The 17,500-nt window shown below is 45.0% G+C and overlaps 1 protein-coding gene across 6 annotated transcripts in view; it reads right to left on the bottom strand.

Moving 5' to 3' along the window:
- Nucleotides 1-5,337: 5,337 nt before the first annotated feature.
- Nucleotides 5,338-17,500, bottom strand: part of capn15 (calpain 15) — a 29,158-nt gene continuing 16,995 nt past the window's right edge. For 5 of the 6 annotated variants that reach the window (XM_053235698.1, XM_053235701.1, XM_053235693.1 and 2 more), the window contains exons 2-12: nt 14,491-15,847; nt 14,021-14,229; nt 13,729-13,912; nt 12,443-12,666; nt 12,199-12,324; nt 11,695-11,847; nt 10,437-10,598; nt 8,920-9,134; nt 7,351-7,514; nt 7,067-7,245; nt 5,338-6,647 (exon numbers count right to left, since the gene is read on the bottom strand). In XM_053235698.1, coding sequence (XP_053091673.1) covers nt 6,425-6,647; nt 7,067-7,245; nt 7,351-7,514; nt 8,920-9,134; nt 10,437-10,598; nt 11,695-11,847; nt 12,199-12,324; nt 12,443-12,666; nt 13,729-13,912; nt 14,021-14,229; nt 14,491-15,825 — 3,174 coding nt within the window. In that variant the 5' untranslated portion in view covers nt 15,826-15,847 and the 3' untranslated portion in view covers nt 5,338-6,424. Of the gene's footprint in view, nt 6,652-7,066; nt 7,246-7,350; nt 7,515-8,919; nt 9,135-10,436; nt 10,599-11,694; nt 11,848-12,198; nt 12,325-12,442; nt 12,667-13,728; nt 13,913-14,020; nt 14,230-14,490; nt 15,848-17,500 lie in introns of all 6 variants that reach the window. The other variant, XM_034303228.2, reaches the window with a different exon arrangement.

The raw sequence follows: 17,500 nt of genomic DNA, 5'->3' as shown, positions 1-17,500 counted from the left end.
TGTGGTGGTGTACAGAGGCAAAATTACCAAAACTGTGTCACTGTCCCAATATTTATGGACCTGACTGTAAATTTATAATTTATCCCTAATGAGCAAGCCAGAGGTGACAGTGAGAAGAAAAAAAAGTCTCTGACATGATATGAGGAAGAAACCTTGAGAGGAACCAGACTCAAATGGGAACCCATCCTCATCTGGGTGACACTTGATAGTGCGATTGTAAATAATTTCCCTTCTATCACTGTGTACTATAAGGACAAATAGTGCAATTGTGTAACCAGGAACTTATGAGCTTATGAGCAACTTATGAAGAACATCAACAGCCACCTTCATGGTTTCTCAGTGGTACCATCCTCAGTAATCTCATGTAACTTTAGGCTGTCCATGTGGACCATCCTCAGCAGCAGCGAGTGATTACCAGGTGATGAGAACTCCAAGCAGAAGTAGGGCATCAGGATGGATCAGGCAGGTCCAGAGAGCAGAATGAGTCAGGATCACTGATATCTCAGAAGTAGCATGTGTAGCTCGACAGAGAGTGAGGGAGAGAGAGAGATGGAGAGAGGGAGAGATTGTTAAGCAAGCTTTTGTCCTCTAATGGTTAAGGACAATGTACTTTGCATGCAGAGAGCAAGCAGGGACTCCAGCAAGACTAGCTATGACAGCATAACTAAAAGGGAGAGCCAGAAGCTAACACAGACATGAGGGAGTCCTGGGACATAAAGCTCCAGCCACTCCACCATCAACACACCTGAGTGAACGTGTGAGAGTGGGGGGGCGACAGCATCCAAACATCCCAGTTCACCACAACACTCTATGCCTGTGAACCCTCCAGACCTGCCCCTGTACCTAAGAAAAAACTATTCACTAAAGGCTTGACTAAACAAATATGTTTTCAGCCTAGACTTAAACACTGAGACTGTGTCTGAGCCCCGAACACTAAGTGGAAGGCTGTTCCATAACTGTGGGGTTTGTAAGAGAAAGCTCTACCCCCTGCTGTAGCCTTCACTATTCAAGGTACCAACAAATAGCCTGCACCTTTTGATCTGAGTAGGCATGGCAGATCATAGAAGACCAGAAGTTCACTCAGGTTCTACGGCACGAGACCATAGAGAAATAATTATTTACATTTACAAACTGATAACGATCAGTCAAATAAGACCTGAGCCAGGAAAGGGCCGTTCCCTTAATGCCTACTACATTTTCTAGTCTATTGAGGAGAATAGCATGATCAATGGTATCAAAAGCTGCACTAAGGTCAAGCAGCACAAGCAAGGAGACACAACCCTGATCAGAAGCCAGTAGTAGGTCATTTACCACTTTAACCAGCGCTGTCTCTGTGCTATGATGAAGCCTAAATCCTGACTGATACATTTCATGAATGTTATTCCTATGTAAGTATGAGTCAGAGAAAGCGAGGATTACACACCTGTGTGGAATTTGGCTAACGAATGTTCTGTGTTTCAGTGAGCGGTGGTAAGGATAAAGAGGGGAGAGACAAGAGCCTCGAGCTCTGCAAAGAGCTCTGTGTGTGTGTGTGTGTGTGGGGTGACAAAAGAAAGTAATAGTGAAGGAAAATAAAGAGCTCTTTTGAGTTGTCCCAAGCTTCTCTTCTTCTCATTCCTGACCCAACCCAGTAGAAGTGTGACAAAGAGGTTCAATTGTTTCTGGAATGTTCTGTTTGAAGAAACGTGTAGTGATCTAGTATACAGGTTGATGATTTTGATGATGAAAATTCTAATCCCTGATTGTATCTGATATAGTTATATTGGACTACATATTATATTGGACTACATATTGAATTATTTCTGTTATCTTCAATTAGGGTGGAGAGATACACTGATCTAGCAGCACTAAGAGCTTTCTTATAGCTCAAAAGGCTCTCCCTCCATGCTATTTGAAATACTACCGATTTAGTTTGACGCCATTTACGTTCTAGTTTTCGAGTGGTCTGTTTTAAAGTTTGTGTGTGATCGCTATACCAGGGTGCTAGCTTTTTCTCCCTAATTATTTTTCTTTTAAGTGGAGCTACCTTATATGGTGTGTAGCAGAACGTTGACTCTAAGTATTTAGTCAACTGATCAAGTTCTTTGGGATCAGACGGTGATACAATCAAAGTGAACAACTCTGGGAGATTACTGATAAAACTCTGTGCAGTAGCTGACGTGAATGTACGTTTGACGTGGTAGCATGTAGCATTTTGTTAAACAGAGTATATTAAACTCCTGATCAGTAATAGTTTCATTAACAATAAGCGCTTTAGACGTAAGAGATCTAATATTCAACAGTCCTAGCTTCAGATCAATGGTGCTGGCTATGCATTCGGTTTGGTTTAATTTTATGTTAATTAGGTTACTAAAACAAACTATCTGAGTATGTCTATAATTTTGTTAACAGACACAGTCTCAATATGGTGGAACCTAAGTGACGACTCAGTGCAGCTAGCAGACGGTCAGTTTAGCCTGCTTGTCTGCTCCCTGGCCTTGGCCCTGGATTGTCACCGATTAACTAGGCCTGTTCTGAGACTATGTGCTACGCTGCAAGAAATGAGAGCAATTCTTGCAGCATTTTTTGGTGCATTTTTTGGCCGCCCTAACAGGCCAGCCTTGCCCTCAAAGATAGTCCAATTATCTATAAAGCCCACATTGTTTTCGGAGCACCATCTGGACATCCAGCAGTTCAGCGACCATAACCTGCTGTAAGCTACATCGCCACACCGCATTGGGACGGGGGCAGACCATCCTATAGCATCGGACATCGCCTTCGCTAATTTACACACCTCTACCAAGTTACTCTTAGTAACCTCAGACTGACGAAGGCGTATATCATTAGCTCCTACATGAATAACTATCTTTGTGAACCTGTGCTTGCCTAAGACCCTAAGATTACCTGCTATGTCCAGCGCCTTGGCTCCCGGTATACACCTAACTAAAGCTGCTGGTGCCCCTAAAGGCCTAGCTAATTTCACGTGCCGCAAGATAGAGTCACCTATAACCAGAGCTCTTTCAGGTTTCTCAGCAGGTGCTTCACTGAGGAGAGCAAACCTGTTGGACACGTGAAGCGGAGAGGAGTGGTGCTCCTGTGGGCGAGCCTTAGCGTTAGCTTTGGCTTTGCGATTATGCCACTGAGTCGTCACTCATTCGCCCCGCTGTGAGGGCTCTAATGCCGGAGTTGGGGGATTGCTAACTCCGCCTAAGGCATCCAGACTTTCCCCTACAGAAGGTACTCTTTTTATGATTGAAACCTATTCTTGTCTGACTGTGCACCTCTCATGCTAAATCGTTCTCCATCAAAGTGCTAACTAGCCTACACGTCTCACTAAAACTATTACTAATGACAGAAGATGATTAGCTAAACTTCTTGCACATTGAATTAGGTCACGGCTGACATGTTGTCATTTCACAATGAGGAATTTGGGAAGATCCAGTGTGAAAAGTGTGAACATACTGTCTTTACACAAACATTTTCTACACCAAGTGAAAAAAGTAAAAAAAAAAAAAAAAAATTCAGCAGCTGATAAAAAAATATAGAATAATCTCTCATATACTGTATTAGTGCATAATAAGATTGGTTTCATTATTTCAGATATTAATTACTTCCTTTGGATAAGTTGAAACTTTTATGAAAAGGTTTCTAGTCTAGTCCCGGCCAGTTTAATAGCAGTTGCATGTGCGCCATCTAGTGGTGAAAATGAAGAAATTCATGATAAACACACACAAGTTGGTACATTTATAAAAATGAACTCGAGCCTGTGCTGTACTTCGCCCATCAGTCTGGTGTATAATTCATTACACATTGAGTTTCATGGCGTAAATATTAATAATTAAGATTAATGTGTGAAACTAATCCATTGAAACACAATGACAAAATGTTGGAAAGTTTTAATTCCAACTGCCAGCTGATGATGTCATAATGGCGCAACAGCAGGCAACCAATCAGCTTCACTCCAACTCACACATACACAGTGACTCTATATGAGACACGCTGTAACAGGGAGTCAGAAGTGAAGCCATAATGTCTCTGACACCCTCTAGTGGTTGGCTGCTTTAACTCTTTAACCCCAAACTTAAATTTTCAATGATATCTCCACAAATTAGTTCTGGGAATAGTGTCCTGTCATTTTTACAAGTTCAGTGGACCCTGAACTTTATGACCTGAACTTCTTATGATGGTGATGGCTATATGGTGATAAATAAAATTTATTTATTGATATTATAACTAGCAGACCAAAAAAAGCTTCAAAAACACACAATGGAAGTGAATAGCACCATGATCCCCTTCTCATACACACAGTCATTGTCACATACACACACACAGTATTTCCTTTAGTATGTCCTTTAGTGAAAGCACGCTCTAATTTGCATATTTGGTAATAATTTTTTTATTAACAATGATCATTTACAGCTTTACACAGTATATTTCATATCTTATTTATATTTGTATGCATTGACTATAGTGTGTAAACCCCACCAGCCAGTAAATCCTGAGTCCTGTCCCCACAGCAATCAGCCACACCCATACACCTATAAACCCCGCCCCCATATATATATATATATATATATATATATATATATATATATATATATATATATATATATATATATATATATATATATATATGCCCCGCCCACACAATGCTAAACCCCGCCCCCACAGCAGTAAGCCCACACTGTCAGATTAAAAATCTTTATTTGGTCCGGTGGAACCTGAGATAGGGAACCAAGCATACAGAGTTCATCCTGATCTACCAGCACACACACACACACACACACACACACACACACACACACAGATGAAGAACAGAGAGAGAGTGTGTGTGTGTGTGTTTAAGGGGAGAAAATCAGTGTCCCCAGAAGAGGAAAATGCTTGCATGTTTAGATTGTTTACGTGTCTGAGGTAGGATGAGTGTGTATGTGGTCAGTATTATTGTGTACACTGACCACACCGTGGAGTGTGTGTGTGTGTGTGTGTGTGTGAGAGAGAGTCATATGTATGATCTTAAGGAGGAACAATAAAGTGTGTGTGACTGTGATAAGAGGACTGTGTATGTGTGTGTAAATATAGTGAGGATCCTGTGTGTACATATAGTAACTGTGACTGTGTGTGTGTGTGTACGTATAGTAACTGTGTGTGTGTGTGTGTGTACGTATAGTAACTGTGACTGTGTGTGTGTGTGTACGTATAGTAACTGTGTGTGTGTGTGTGTACGTATAGTAACTGTGTGTGTGTGTGTGTGTGTGTGTGTATGTATAGTGACTGTGAGTGTATAGTGCCTGTGTGTGTGTGTGTGTGTGTGTGTGTGTGTACATATAGTGACTGAGAGAGTGTGTGTGTGTGTGTGTGTGTATAGTGAGGGCTCAGGCATAACCTTCACATAGAAGAGTGGAGGTTAATATAAAAGCAAAAGGGGAACTAAACTTGGAATGAGTTGTTCACAAGTGTGTGTGTGTGTGTGTGTGTGTGTGTGTGTGTGTGTGTGTGTGCCAGCAGAGGGCGCTACTGACCTGATTACATTAAACACATGAAAAAAGGACAGATCAAAAGAAACCATGGCAACACCCACCTGACCAATCAGAGCACTCCATTCCTCACCATCATTTTGTGCTTTTCTCCCCCCGTCAGCTAACACACCAACCACCTCCACACACACACACACACACACACACACAGACACACAGTGCTCCAGTACTGTTTTCATCACTGCCTCAATGACTTCCCCTAAAGGACTTTAACGTGTCACTAAACCATATGCAAATTATGTAAACTGGCTTGCAAGCTAACTTGCCAACTTACAGCTAATAAACTAATGAAGCTAACCTGCAGGAAACTGTATTAGCATGCTAACTGATTAGCGTGCTTGCTAATTAGACTTGTTAGCATGTCCCTAGCCCCTAACCCTAGCATCGAATGTGTATTAGTGACTTCACTGCTCCTGCCATGGAGAGGTGAGGACCAAGGGGAAGTCGTCAAGGGCTAGTGAATGAAGACTGGAACACAGCCATGGTCTCTACACATTAGCACACATTCCCTTCAAGTATTTCTCCCTCTGGCTCCCTGATTGGCTGTGGCAAATTAAGCCCCACCCATATATGCTAATGAGAGCACATGACACGAAAGAAAAAAAAAGACATTTAATTGGGTTTTCAGACAGCCTGACACGCAGGTATAAAAACGGAGGAGACGCTCGGAGACTTCCTGCAGGTTTGGCTCGTACTCGCACGCGCACACACACACACACACACACACACACACACACACACACAGTGTGTATCACTAATGGCGGTATCCTTGAGCTCATGTCCGTCCTTGTGTGTGTGTGTGTATATGTGTGTGTGTGTGTGTGTGTGTGTGTGTGTGTGTGTGTGTGTGAGAGTGTGTGTGTGTTTGGCTCCAGGAGCAGTCGTGTGATTGGATTGGCTCAGTAGTTCCGCTATGCTCCACCCCTCATGAGTGTGTGTGTGGGCATATGTGGGCGTGTGTCAGAGTGGGCGGGGCTTGTGCAGTCCCTCTGTATCAGGTGTGAGCTGTGGCGAGTGCGTGGCTTTAGTGGGAGTCCAGTCGCCCAGATTGGCCTGCGCTGCTTTACGATGAGCCAGACGGTGTGTGATGGAGAACCCGGCGTTCCCCTCCAGCTGAGAGAGAACCACGAGAACCTGCCTGCAGAACGAACACACACACACACACACACACACACACACATGTAGTACACCAAGTTGAACACAAGATGGCAGCGTTGTCCTAAATCTCTACATCTCGGTCTCGATAGTCGTCTCCTGTCTGTGTCTTTTCTCCTGTTTCTCAACATGTTCCTGTATCTGTTCCTGTCTCTCTCAATTCTGTCCACATCGCTCTCCATGTCCTTCACGTAACTTCTGTCCTCATCACTGTCCCTATCTTCTGTCTCTCCCCTCTTTCTCACACTCTTTCTGTCTCTCACTGTTAGACTCTGCACCCTGTGTGTAAATGCTCAATAAAGATTATACTATGGACAATAAAGATGATTAACATTTCTGAGAAGATCGTCATCCTCAGTCAGCACCCTGATGGTGTGTGTGTGTGTGTGTGTGTGTACCTGTGTAGTGGTGGAACACTGTCTATAGTCTTCAGGCTGCCGCGTGTTGATACCACATTAAAGCTGTCCGTGCAGTCACATGACACGTGCAAGTGGAACTTCGGGTGTCGGTTCTCCACGACAACGATAAGCCCCGCCCACCCATGAGTGAGGTAATAACACGTCATACCCTCACGGCCCTGAGAACAGGATAAGGAGAGAGAGAGGAAGGAGAAGGAGAGATGTTTAAATAGTTCTTATAAGTGTGTGTAAGTGTGTGTAAGTGTGTGAGAGAGTGTATGTACCTCGTGTCTCTCTCCTTTATTCTCCGTCAGTAGTATGATGGCGTCTGCGAGCGTGGTTGCCGTGGCGTCGACTTGCTCCACCATCACCTGTCTGGAGCTGTAGATGGCCAAAATGAAGCCCGGAGAATCAGGACACGCCCGAGGAGGGGCAGTGGGGCTCGACACTGAAAACACACACACACACAGGGACACATCAAAACACACATACACACACACACATTAAAACAAACACACACACACACATTAAAACAAACACACACACACACATTAAAACAAACACACACACACACATTAAAACAAACACACACACAGGGACACATCAAAACACACACACATTAAAATAAACACTCACACACAGATTTGAGAGAGAAAGACAGAGTGAGGCAGAAAGAAAGAAAGAGAGAGACAGATGAGTGAGACAGACAGTGAGAGATGGACATGACGGAATGCTGTAGACCAGGGGCCCGGATAAAGGTTCTAACCAGACCCGGCAAACGACTGTAGAACCAGCGCTGTAAAGTAAACTCGTCGTGTGGACTGTAACGGACTCACTGCACAAACGCTTTCACATCGTTATTACTGCTGCTGCGTGTCCGGTTCTTTCACTACACTCTCAGAGGTGGTGGTGTTTTACAGACTGTGTCTACAAGAACTCCTGAAGTACTGAAGAACACGATGGAGAAAGCTATTAACAGCTATTAACGGAAACGAACGCAGAAGATAATGTTAGCTCACACAGCTGACTGGTTCGGATCGCTGATCTGGTGTGATAGTTCTGCTGCAGACCTTCATACGTGCGGTGAAACACTGAAATGGTCATGAGATCGCGCTGAACCGGGAAGATGGGAAAGCTTACAGATCTGCTCAGTTCTGAAGACAGCAGTGCTCAGAGCCTCTCTTCATTACTCAAAATGTTCTCTAGAATAGCTTCTTGCGTAAACTCATTGTGACGAAGCGCACACCGCCGTCTCGCCGTACTGCCGAATTTTTAACAACGATGACGGAAAAGCGAGATTTCAAAACGGAAATGCAAGGAGTCAAAAGAGTCCATTAAACTGAAAGATGAATAAAAATAAAGAAAGAGCTCGTCTCCGTGTCCGTTACTCCACTAGAGGGCAAAACGGAGTCATATTTCATTATATAAGAAAGCTGAAAATCACCATGTCTCCTTCTGAAAGATCTAACTCAGGGGCTGAAGAATAAGAAGTCAGTATAATTGCTATTATTTATAGGGATTTGTGATTTATAATAATCCCATTTGTAATTTTATTAACCCCAGAGGGAAATTCACTCATTACAGCAGCAGCAAAAAGGAAAATTCAAAGGGGGGTGAATACTTATGCAACAGCTGTGTATTACGTATAATTAAATAAAACCATATTTTTTTAGTAATGAATCGCAGTGTGTTAATGTTAATGTTGTGTATGTGATGAGACAAACGCAGATAAATGAACACACTGAACACGAGGAAAGTTGTTGTGTTATTGGTGACTACACTGATTTTTGTTGTTGGTCCAGAGTAGTGTGGCCTCTGTGTGTGTGTGTGTGTGTGTGTGTGTGTGTGTGTACCTGGTGTTCCCCCGCTGTTCCAGTGGTTAAAGGCACAGCAGACGACGGCGTACTCTCCCGGCTCCAGCATCACGTCACAGCCTACAAACTTCTTCACCGCACGCTTACTGTGAACGAGCAAGCGGCCGAGCGTCAGCTTATTCCCGCTGGAGAACGAGGCCCGGAACACCATGATGCACAGATCCAGCAGGTGATTATCTGCAGAGTCGGAACGCCTGGGATAGGGAGGGAACACAAGGGGTAAGAAATGCGAATATTACAAATACATCTTGTGATCGATAAAATAATAAAAGTCTATATCATGAAAAAGAAATAATTAATGGGCAAAACAAACAAACAAACAAAAACAAACAAATGTATAAAGTAAAACTGAAATAATTAATCGGCAAAATAAGTAAATGTCCAAATATAAATGTACTGTGTGTATGTGCGTGTGTGTGTGTGTGTGTGTGCGAGAGTGTGTGTGTGTCTGTATGAGTGTGTGTGAGAGAGTGTGTGAGAGAGTGTGTGTGTATGAGTGTGTGTGTGAGTGTGTGTGTGAGAGTGTGTGTGAGCGTGTGTGTGTGTGTGTGTGTGCGCGAGAGTGTGTGTGTGAGAGTGTGTGCGTTTGTGTTCGTGTGAGAGAGTGTGTGTTAGTTTTAGTGTGTGTATGAGTGTGTATGAGTGTGTGTGAGCGTGTGTGCACGAGAGTGTGTGTGAGCGTGTATGTGTGTGTGTGTGTGTGTGTGAGACAGTGTGTGTGCACGAGAGTATGTGAGTGTGTGTGTGCACGAGAGTGTGTGCGTGTGAGAGTGTGTGAGCGTGTGTGTTAGTGTTAGTGTGTGTGAGAGAGTGTTAGTGTGTGTGTGAGAGAGTGTTAGTGTGTGTGTGTGTGTGTGTGTGTGTGTGTGCACGAGAGTGTGTGTGAGTGTGTGTGTGTGTGTGTGAGAGAGTGTCTGTGTGAGTGTGTGTGCGCACGAGACTGTGTGTGTGTGCGTGCGCGTGAGTTAGTGTTAGTGTGTGTGTGTGTCAGTGTGTGTGTGAGAGTGTCTGTGTGAGTGTGTGTGGGCACGAGACTGTGTGTGTGTGTGTGTGTGTGTGCGCGTGAGTTAGTGTGTGTGTGTGTGTGTGTGTGTGTGTGTATATATGTGTTAGTGTGTGTGTGTGTGTGTGTGTGTGTGTGTGTGTGCACGAGAGTGTGTGTGAGTGTGTGTGTGTGTGTGTGTGAGAGAGTGTCTGTGTGAGTGTGTGTGCGCACGAGACTGTGTGTGTGTGCGTGCGCGTGAGTTAGTGTTAGTGTGTGTGTGTGTCAGTGTGTGTGTGTGTGTGTGAGAGTGTCTGTGTGAGTGTGTGTGGGCACGAGACTGTGTGTGTGTGTGTGTGTGTGCGCGTGAGTTAGTGTGTGTGTGTGTGTGTGTGTGTATATATGTGTTTGTGTGTGTGTGTGTGTGTATGTGTTAGTGTGTGTGTCAGTGTGTGTGTCAGTGTGTGTGTCAGTGTGTGTGTGTGTGTGTGTGTGTGTGTGTGTGTGTGTGTACCTGCTCCCCTCCTGGAACAGAGCGAACTCCAGGGCGGTTCTCTCCAGTACAGTCAGAGCGCTCACTGTGATTGGTCCACTGGCCCTGCTGGGGAACGAACCCTGTACACGCACCTCATGCCAGTCTGAGTGTATCTTACAGATATCCACTGAGTCAAAGTACCTACACACACACACACGCACACACACACACACACACACACACACAGAGAGAGGTTACAGATACATGTCTATGCTGTGGGTGTGAATAAAACATGAGCTGAAAGGAGTGGCTGTCTATATTTCACTCCTGCAGTGTGTGTGTGTGTGTGTGTGTGTGTGTGTGTGTGTGTGTGTGTGTGTGTGTGTGAGAGAGAGAGACACACACAAACACCAGTGAATCAACACTACAAATTATTATTATTATTATTATTATTATTAATAGCTTTAATTGAGAGCTGTCAAATTCAGGACAGAGCATTCTGCTTGAACAGTGTTAGAACCCTGTGCTGAAAACTATGCAGCACTAGAACTGTGACCCGAGTGTTACACAGCTCTAGAACTTTGTTCTGAAATTTCTGAAGCTCGAGAGTTCAGGCTCGAACATTCTGCAGTGCTAGAACTCTAGGCTGAACATTGTACAGCTCTAGAACAGTGACCCGAGTGTTATGTCGCTCTAGAACATTGTGCTGAAGGTTCTGGAGCTCTAGAAATGTGACCCGAGTGTTACATCACTCTAGAACTTTGCAGTGAAGGTTCTGGAGCTCTAGAACTGTGACCCGAGTGTTACGTCGCTCTAGAATATTGCGCTGAAGGTTCTGGAGCTCTAGAACTGTGACCCAAGTGTTATGTCGCTCTAGAACTTTGCAATGAAGGTTCTGGAGCTCTAGCACTGCGACCCGAGTGTTACGTCGCTCTAGAATATTGCGCTGAAGGTTCTGGAGCTCTAGAACTGTGACCCGAGTGTTATGCAGCTTTAGAACACCGTGCTGAAGGTTCTGGAACTCTAGAACTGTGACCCGAGTGTTACATCGCTCTACAACGTTGCACTGAACTGTGTGTGTGTGTGTGTGTGTGTGTGTGTGAGACTCTGACTAGTGGTCCAGTATGTTATCATCACTGATCATCAGTTCAGTATCTTACTGAAAGCACTAAGTTCATTACTTTATGGTGATCAGTAAATCCTGATATTGATCTATGGTCTAAACCTGATGGAGACTTTACTGATGAACCGGTAAATCTGATGCAGTGATAATGTTTTAAAAGTACTGATTACTGACTTGATGAAGTCTCCGTACTCCATCCAGAACACTCCCTCGCTGCTCCCGTGAGCCATCAGCTCATGCCTCAAGTGCTGTGGCCAATCGGGCCACTCATCTGACCACGAGCCGTTCCAGGAGAACCGTCCCCACGGGTTCCTCAGACGCAGCAGCCTGCGACAGAAACACAACAATATAAACACCAGCAAAAAAAACACCTGCAAGAATATGATAAAAACAGATCAGTCTAGAATCTCACACTGATTCAGAACCCCAGAGAAAGCAGTCTAGAACCTTAGAAACAAAAACAAGAAAAAGAACAGAAACCATGCAAAGAAAAGAAACTTTGCTAAGTATAGCTAGCTAGAATCTTGCAGAACAGAACAGTCTGTTCCCCTGTACAACAGAAACCCTCTAGAACTATGTGGAAGAGAACCCCCTATAAAAGATTGGGGGCAACAGAACTATCTAGAAACAACGCAGAACATAATCTAGAAAAAGTATGTTTGTGTTGTGTGAAGTCACCTGTAGCCTTGAACGTCCCGGACATCCAGAATGGAGTAGGCGTGTCGTGGACGGAGCCCCAGAGACTCGTATACAGCATCATCCACCTTCATGTTCCCGCCTCCACATGACGCCCCCATCAGGAAACTGGGTAAGAAATAAACCAATCACAAACAAGATCCAACCATGACAACCAATCACATGAAGACTAATGTAAACAACTCTGGACTGCTATATTGTATGTGTGTGTGTGTGTGTGTGTTACCCCGCCTCCTTGGAGCTGATCATCTTGGCCCAGATGAGGTCGGTGTCGATGGGTTCCTCGCGCGGGTTGGTGTTGTTCACCTGCAGGTTGAGGCTGTCACATGGAGCTCCAGTCAGAGTGGCCAAGCCCTCGATGGCTCGACCGGCCTGCAGCGCAAAATACGAACCATGCAGCTTCGCCAGGGCCTTCTCTATCAGAGCCACCCACAACTGTCTCCTCTGAGCCTGAGGATGGAGAGAGAGACGGAGAGAGGGAGAGGGGGAGACGGAGTGGGGGCGAAAGAGAGAGAGAGATGGAGAGAGAGGGAGAGAGAGAGAGAGAGGGGAAGAGAGAGAGAGAGACAGAGGGAGAGAGAGGGGGGGGGAGAGACAAAGGGAGAGAGGGAGAGAGAAAGAGAGGGGAGGGAAGAAGGAGATGGGGAGAGGGAGAGAGAGAGAGAGAGAGAGAGAGAGAGAGAGAGAGAGAGAGGGAAAGAAACAGAGAGAAAAAGAAAGGAACAGAAAGTTAGAGAGAGAGAGAGAGAGAGAGAGAGAGATGGGAAAGAAACAGAGAGAAAAAGAAAGGAACAGAAAGTTAGAGAGAGAGAGAGAGAGAGAGAGAGAGAGAGAGAGAAACAGAAAGAGATAGATACAGACAGACAGACACAGAGAAAGAGATTGAGAAAGAAGAACAGAAAGAGATGGAGAGGGAGAAAGACAGAAACCAAGATTACTATTATTATTTAAATGTTTTTATCCCACACTCAGAAAGACAGGAACAGAAAGGAACAAAGAGGTGGATGATGGATGGTTTGATATATAAATGGACGTATAGATGAATAATATGATCCTCAGATTAATGGCTAGATTGAAGATTGAATAGATACAGAATATATAGATGGATGCTTAGGTGGACAATTGGCTACATGGTTAGATGGATGGATGGATGGATGGAATGATGGAGGTATGTGTACTTGCATAGATGGGAGGATTGGTAGATACTTGGAATGAATATATGGATGGTTAGATGGATGAATGGATACCTGGATGCATGGATACTTGGTCAGATGGATGGATAGATAATTGGAGCTATGGATGGATGGATGGATGGATGGATGGAGGGATGGATGGATGCATAATTGGGGGATAGATGGATACCTAGTTGAATGGATGGAAGTATGGATGGATAATAGGAGGGATGGCTACATGGGTAGTACTTATGTACTGTAGGTGAATGGATGTATCAGTGCTTGAATACAGACAGACAGAGACACACACACACACACACACACACACACACACACACACCTGTGAGAACAGCAGGTATCCGTACTCATCACACGGCAGCATGTCGTCCACCAGCACTGTCGTCCACGTTCCATCTTTACACAGTCGAACCTGATACGCTCCCTCAGGACAGATCGTGCGGGTGATCATCACTCGCTCCACCAGCTCAGGACGCTCCGCTAACACGGCCAACGCACTCAGGAACCTCACACACACACACACACACACACACACACACACACACACAAACACGGAGTTTAAATCGTGAACATTGTACAGCTGGTTATCAAAACCAGCCTCCTCTGTCTCTTACCAGCAGTTCCCCAGAAGCCCTTGTAGGATATCAGATGGACGAGGTGTTCGGAACACTGTCCACTTCACCCCACGATCCTTAAAGTTGTTGCAGTTGATCTCGTGTGGGCGGAGCCACTTTTTGATTCGCTGCTGGACACTGTCACTCTCCGGGAAGCCCACTGATCTGGGACCAGGAGGAAAACTGTCGTCGACGAAGTTCACTGCGTTCTGAAACACACGGAAAAGGAATGTTCTCACTGAAAGAACATGAGGCTCAGTTTGTGTCTTGTGGGCATGTTAGGGGGCGTGGCTCATTATCAGACACGCCCATAAATGAATTATTAGTACGTCGCTACATGTGACATCACATTACTACTTGACTACTATTAGAAAACAATTCTGCTGTTTAGCTAATTTCCAAAGATAATTTAGCTAAATTAGTTAATTATAGTGGAGTCCCGTATCCACCCCCACGACACACACACACACCTCTCTGCAGAAGCTGACGATGTTCTCCCACAGTTCTTTAGCTTCGCCCTCATCCGTTTTCCTCCGCTGCTCCACGTGAACGCTCTCTCTGCGGCGTAGTGCCTTCACCCTTCTGGTTCTCAAGTAGCGCTGAGCTGTGTGACACGCCACACAGTGCTTCACGCACACCTCATTTAGCAGTGTGCATGCCGGACACGCCCACTTCTCACCTTGCCCTGTCCCTCGAGGTGTGTGTGAGGTCATTTTAGCAAAGGGCTCAGAGAATCCATGAAGTTTGGAGGTTCCACATGCGCTGCAGTGTCCTGACCCTGTAGGATTCCGCAATGTGCACTTGGAACATGCCCATGACGTAAAATCAGGACTTGAGGGTGTGGCTGGAGTGAATCGAACCGATTCGCCAAGGACATCAATGACATCTGCGCTCGGCCCCGTGCCCTGGCGTGGTCCTCTACAGGCATCACAGCGTCCTGCTGAAGATACTGAAGGACCAGAAGGAGCCGAGCATCCGGGGCATTTCCAAGAAGGTGGGGCTGGGTGGTTAGGACTTGGCTCCTCCTCATCAAGCACACTAAGGCGTTTGATTGGTTCTGAGGACGGAAGAGGCTTAGGTTTGGAGGCAGGTCCTGTTGAGGGGGAAGTAGGGGGTGGGACTTCGCGTCTGCTGCGAGGAACAGGATTATTTTGCAAAGAGGACAAGGAAGGAGGAAGGAAGTGGGTACTGTTAGGAGGTGGAGATGGTGTCTGAGAAGGGGCAGGGTTAGGAGGCGAGTCTTCAGTGAGGTCAATGAGGACCGCTCCAGCATTTTGTGCAGGAAAACCAGACACTGGCGTCCGGACTTCCGGAACTACCAGTGCCTCGGGTGGGATTTTGGGAAGCGAAAGTTTCCGCGGGCCTCCGCAAGCTGAGCATGACATCGCTGTGGGTGTATTCAAAAGCGTGCACCGAGGACACGCCCATCCTGATACCACACCCACTTCAGTGTTTCCTACTTCCCCATTAGGCTCAGACTTGTTTACCAAGTCCTCATCCACATGCTGCCGTTTAGGCTCTGAGTTAGAAGTAATGGGTTCTGAGATGGACGGAGAGGAAGAAGAAGGGGTAGGGCCATTTGATGAATTGGGTGGTGCTCCACATACTGAGCACGCCCCTGATGCACTGTGATTGGTCAGTGTGCAGCGTGGGCAGGTCCAGCAGCTGCTGAGACGTAGAATTCTGTTCAGATCAGGTTTGTTACGAGGTGCCTCACAAATGGAGCAACGTGGAGACCCCGCCGGGTTTAAGAAGGTACAACGAACACATGACCAATCAGAGCCAAGAACCATGGCCTCCATCATCGACCCGCGGGAGTGAGAGAGACTGAAGGAGAGACAAAAAGAAAGAAATTAGCTGCTATACTGCACGGAAAAAAATACACACAGAAACTTAATTTAAGATTAAGGCCAGCATAGTTGGAAGAGATTCTCTGTCAACACCCACACACTGCCCAACCCAACAACCCCAAGTAGTTCATGCTGAGAGAAAGAACATCACATTCATCAAGAGAAGAGAATGCTTAAAAAAAAAAAAAAAAAAAAAAAAAAAACAGCTTCAAATGTGTAAAATCCTCCGACTCCTGCAGAGATGTTCCATCAGAGTTGGCAAAGCCCTTGTTCTTACCTTAATCCTCTTCATAAACCTGTATAAATCATCGCTTAAAACAGCACACGCATACAGTATACCGCAGTCCCAATACAAACAACCCAAATGTGAACCTTACACCCAATTTCATACAGACTCCCCACATGACATCAGAGTTCTGCAAACACACCTCAGACTCATGTCTAGAACAGAATAGAAATCCCTTTTCCAACCCAAGAGCAAAATGAGTTTTTGAGTTTGCGTGTTGTTAAAGCTCAGAGTAATCGACTGCTGATCTCTTTCAGCTATTAGCAGCTCATACAGAACAAGGCATCAAAATTTGAAAGTTCTAAAATTTACAGACATCTTTACCCTCCAATACAAATGTTCTAAAATGGTGTTCTCTGTCCTTGACCCTGTTTTCAACAATCTGTATGAATTCAGTCCGACTGCAGATTCCTAATGTACTTTTTTATATGGATCCTAAACTGGAGCCTCTGTATAATTTGTATTAATAGACGCATACACGGACATAAAACATGACGTTATTCGTTACTATAATAAAGGTTTTATTAATGTTTCCACCACTTTTTTTAACCAAATGTTCTGTGTCCTCAGGAATTTTTAAATGGCAGATTTTATTGAGGTCCTGCATCTGCTTCAAAATGTTAGTCTGATGCCCGTCCAAGAGTGAGTCAATTGTAAGGCTTAAGAGTGTGACATAAATTAGACTGTATGCGGCTGTAATTTACATGAGTCACCAGCTACCACTCACACAACTGTCGCAGAGTTAGGAGAAGATCTATCATTGCTTTATCTTTCAGAGAAGACTCAGGTACGCCAACACTAATTCCCGTAGTTCAATTCCGCAAACCAGATTTTGGCCCACTGTTTGTTCCTCCACCTCAGCAATATTATGTTCCAGTGCTGTGAACATCACTTTGGATTCTGCAGAAGAACATGATGTATACTGCTGGCAGAAATCTTTTCTTCTCCCTCCCAAACATTGCCTCAAGGGCTCAGATTGTGTTTTTATCTCTCCACCCATCTCTAAAGACCTGCATCTTGTAAGAGAGTCACATTCCTATGGTCTGGTGCAACAAATAATAGGATTATAACAGCATGCTGAGCAAGAAACCAACCAGAGAAACTGAAGCTCTAACAAGTCTACAGCAACGATGTCACAGTGTGCCACAACAGCCCAAACTTCTGTTCACTTCTGTGAGAAGCTTAACAGGTTCCCCTGCAGGTTCTCCTGTGCTTCCATTCCACGTGCAACTCCAGACCTCCTGTCTACACCAGGGTTTCACTCAGATGCACTCTACTAACAACTGACTTAAGCGTTATTCAGAAGTTACACGAGAGTCACACATGTGGGGCGGAGTTTGTCTA

Source organism: Pangasianodon hypophthalmus, chromosome 1 (assembly GCF_027358585.1).
Source record: "Pangasianodon hypophthalmus isolate fPanHyp1 chromosome 1, fPanHyp1.pri, whole genome shotgun sequence".
Lineage (NCBI taxonomy): Eukaryota > Metazoa > Chordata > Actinopteri > Siluriformes > Pangasiidae > Pangasianodon > Pangasianodon hypophthalmus.
The sequence above is the reverse complement of the archived record's forward strand: the minus strand, read 5'-3'. Positions and strand labels throughout refer to the sequence as shown.